This window comes from Monoraphidium neglectum, assembly GCF_000611645.1.
Source record: "Monoraphidium neglectum strain SAG 48.87 unplaced genomic scaffold scaffold04686, whole genome shotgun sequence".
Lineage (NCBI taxonomy): Eukaryota > Viridiplantae > Chlorophyta > Chlorophyceae > Sphaeropleales > Selenastraceae > Monoraphidium > Monoraphidium neglectum.
In genome coordinates this window covers 1-3,386 of record NW_014008943.1, presented here as the reverse complement: position 1 = coordinate 3,386, position 3,386 = coordinate 1, and the positions used below count along the sequence as shown (strand labels likewise).

The following is a 3,386-nucleotide window of genomic DNA, read 5'->3' as shown; positions in this document are numbered from 1 at the left end:
CCGCCGCGGCCGCGGGGCGGCGGCGGCGGCGCCGTCCTCCTGTCCCTCGTCGCCGCTGCTGCCCCTGCCCTCCCCGTTGCTGTCCTCCCCGCTGCTGCTGCTGCCGCTGCTCTCCCACTCGTCCTCGTCTGATCCCTCCAGCACCGCCGCGCGCCGCCGCTTCCCGCGCTTCCCAACCGCGCCCGCCGCGACGGACCGCGCCAGCCCGCGCGCCGTCGCCGCCGCCGCGCCGCCGCGCCGCTGGCGTGGCAGCGTGCTGCGGCGCTTGGGGCGGCGGCTGGCCGCGCCGCCGGCGGCTGCCATCGACTGGGCGAGGCGTGAGGAGCCTGACGCCTGCTGCCAAAAAAGCGGGGACACGCGCCGCACCGCGCTCTCCTGCGGAAACACGCGGCACAGTGCAGCAAAGAGGGTTGGCAAGAATGGCATCTCATTTGGGGGTTATGAGATCTGGGAGGTGGTTGTTATTGAAGTGTGAGACGGTGAGCTCAGCTGACACAGCAGCCCTTGCATGGCCCCACACGACTCTGCCTGTTGTTGCATTCGCGCTTCCAACCGTGCGGCACTGCTTTGCTGCCCCCGCCCTCCCTCTGCAGTTGCCCCTCCTCCTGTGCGCCCGCATGCTAGCAGTAGCAGCCAGCGCGTCCCATGGCAACCCCCTCCCCAAACGAGCCACACCCAACCGACACCAGCCCGCCCACCTGCCGCGGCACATCTTCCGGCGCCATCAGCACGGTCCTCGCCCGCCCCGACCTCAGCGCCGCCGACTCGCTCGCCGCCTTGGCCATGAGCCGCGCCACGTTGCCGCCTGCGGCCCCCTCGCCCGCTGCCTCGTTGCCGCCGCCATCCTCCAGCCCTGCGTCGCCGCCACCGTCGCCGTGGCCCTGCAGGAGTGCTGCAAATTCCCGGTCCACCTCCGCTGGCCCTCGCTGTTGCCCCGCCGCCGCTGGCGTCCCCGGCGCCCGCGGCGGCCGCCCGATGGCAACAGCCTCTGCCCGCCGCTGTGCGACCGCCGCCGTCGTCGCTGCTGCATGTGGCGGCGGCGCGGGCGCCCCCGCTGCCGCTGCCGCCGGCGGCGGCGCGGGCGCCGACCGGACGCGGCGCTCGAAGCCGTCAAGGCGATCAAACGGTGTGAGCACCCCCAGGCGGATGAGCCGGTCCCTCTCCGTCTCCACCAAGCCGCCGCCAGCCATCGGGGCATCCCCGCCCCCGCCACCGCCGCCAGCGTCGCTTGCGGCGCCGGCGCCCCGTTGCCGCTTCCTGCCGCCGCCTTTTGCGCCCTGCGCCCGCTGCAGCTGGAGCTCCCGCTCTTCCTCAAACCGCCGCTGCTGCTCCTCCAAGCCGGGCGCCTCAAGCCCAGCCGTGGCGGCCTGCTGTGCCAGCGCGGAGCGCTGCTGCTGCAGCTGCGAGACTCGCGCGGACATCACGGCCAGCTCGAGGGGCCGGAGGGCGCCGTCTGACGGGTGCTGCTGCTGCGGGCGCTCCTCCTGCAGTGAAGCCAGGAGGATCGCGCAACCGTGTTGCAAAAACAACTCGTGTTCTCGCGTCGAACCTTCCGCACCCGAACGCTAGAGGCGTGCAAAGCTTAAGCGTCAAGCACAGGTGTACACGCGCCAGATAGCACCACGACTCTTCGTGTGCAAGAGCGCCGTCGCGGAGCCATGCCCACCTCCGTGGGTGCAACCGCTTCGCCGCTCCCGCCATCATCCGCCACGGCCTCGCGGGCCGCTGCCACGCGCTGCAGCTCCCACAGCTCCCGGTCAATGGCGCGCAGCTGCGCTAGCAGCGGCGCCGTCCCAGCATCCGCAGCATTGCCTCCCGCAGCAGAGTTCACGCCAGTGGACGCTGCGGCGCCCTGTTCGCTTTCGTCGGCGACGTTGCCTGCATCACGCGCAATCACAACATGCATGGCAGTTCTTGTATGGATTGAAAACGCCGAAAACACTTCCTTCTGTGGGTGTTGTCTGCACACGAAGGCAGTGTGGACAAGGCAGCAGCAGTGGCAGCAGCAGCAGCGCGCATGCTCTTGCTGCAACACACCTTGAGATGCTCCGTCACCGCGTTGCCGGCCCTCCGCCAGCACCTGTGAGTATCAAAGTTGTATTATAATGTACTGCGCTGGTTACCCAGGCACGGTATGGTCGAGGGAGCATGCACGCACCTGATTCAACACCTCGCGCTCCAGGTGCTCTGCAGACACCTGGGCGACACCCAATTGAGCCAGAAAATCATCCGGCTCAACCCCGTCCTCCATGGCTGCGCTCGGGCCCGCGCGTTCAGCTTGCTGCTAGCCCTGGATGAACATGATAGCGTTGCTGAGCGCGGTTTTACGCAAATATGGTTGCTTATAACGGGTTTAAGTGCGTGGGGCTACGGCGGGTCTTCGTAAGAACCGCGTCGTGCGTGCTGCGCATGGGGCGGGAAGCCGCCAGTCACTCATCATCATTGTCAGCACAAATCCTGAGGGCACCATGTCACCGTCGTGAACCAGTGCAGTCGCAATGTCCCAAAAGTTGGCATTTATGATTCCCAGGTTGCAGCGGCTTCAGTCCTCCAGCGGATAACACAGCATGTTTCAAAATTCCCAGGTCAAATGAACTGCCTTGACCTGGGCCTGGGAAAGGACACTGGAGTACCTGGTACCTTGATGCCTGCGCTTACCACAGGCAGGCGGCTGAGAAATATCATGCATGCTTCTTAGGGTAGGCTTTACATAGCATCCATGCAGCCACGCATGTGCACTCGTCATGCACGTATTCATAAAACAGCAGCCGCGTGGAGGTTGCAGCGCGCGCCAGCCCTGGAAGACTGGCGACGACGCCATCAGCCACTGGCGTTGAACAGTGCGCCTGACACGGGAAGGTGCCACTGGTCGCTTCTGGCCAAGCCCCTGCGGCTACCACACAACCCTCATCTGTATGTGATCAACCCTCCTCCAACGCGGGTGCCTCTGGCCAGGTCTGTTCGCCATCTTCCAGCTGATAGAGGACCTGGGCAGGGAGATCCAGGGCAGGGAAGATCGGGTAAGCAGGTTGCAACAGCGAGATCTTAACAGCGGACCAAGTCTCAGGCTTGAGACGGCAAGGCAGGTGTTCCCCTTAAGGGCAGGCGCACGGCATAAATTGCACATGCTTGGGGGGTCAATTCGTGGTTGGCCACAGGACACGGTGCGCCTGTTGCCCTGTCAACCACTGGCCTCCTCTGCCTATCGTCATCCGCTACCCCACCAGAGCCCCCCCCCCCTCACCTGGCGTGTCAGGTCGACTTTGTTGACAAAAGCCATCCCCATCAGCAGCGGCCCGCACCCACCCCGCGCCGTCGCCAACCCCGCTGTGCCTGGAGAGCCGAGCGCCGCCGCCGCCGCCGCCGCTGCCGAGCCCGCCCGCTCC

General features: G+C 66.6%; 1 protein-coding gene across 1 annotated transcript in view; it reads right to left on the bottom strand.

The window, feature by feature from the left end:
- MNEG_14689 (DNA excision repair protein ERCC-6) overlaps positions 1-2,251 on the bottom strand; it is a gene marked incomplete at both ends in the record, with an annotated part of 2,948 nt that extends 697 nt beyond the window's left edge. Inside the window, 3 exons of the mRNA XM_014036839.1 lie at positions 751-1,484; positions 1,667-1,852; positions 2,159-2,251. Coding sequence (XP_013892293.1) covers positions 751-1,484; positions 1,667-1,852; positions 2,159-2,251 — 1,013 coding nt within the window. The remainder of the gene's footprint in view (positions 1-750; positions 1,485-1,666; positions 1,853-2,158) is intronic.
- Positions 2,252-3,386: the final 1,135 nt, after the last annotated feature.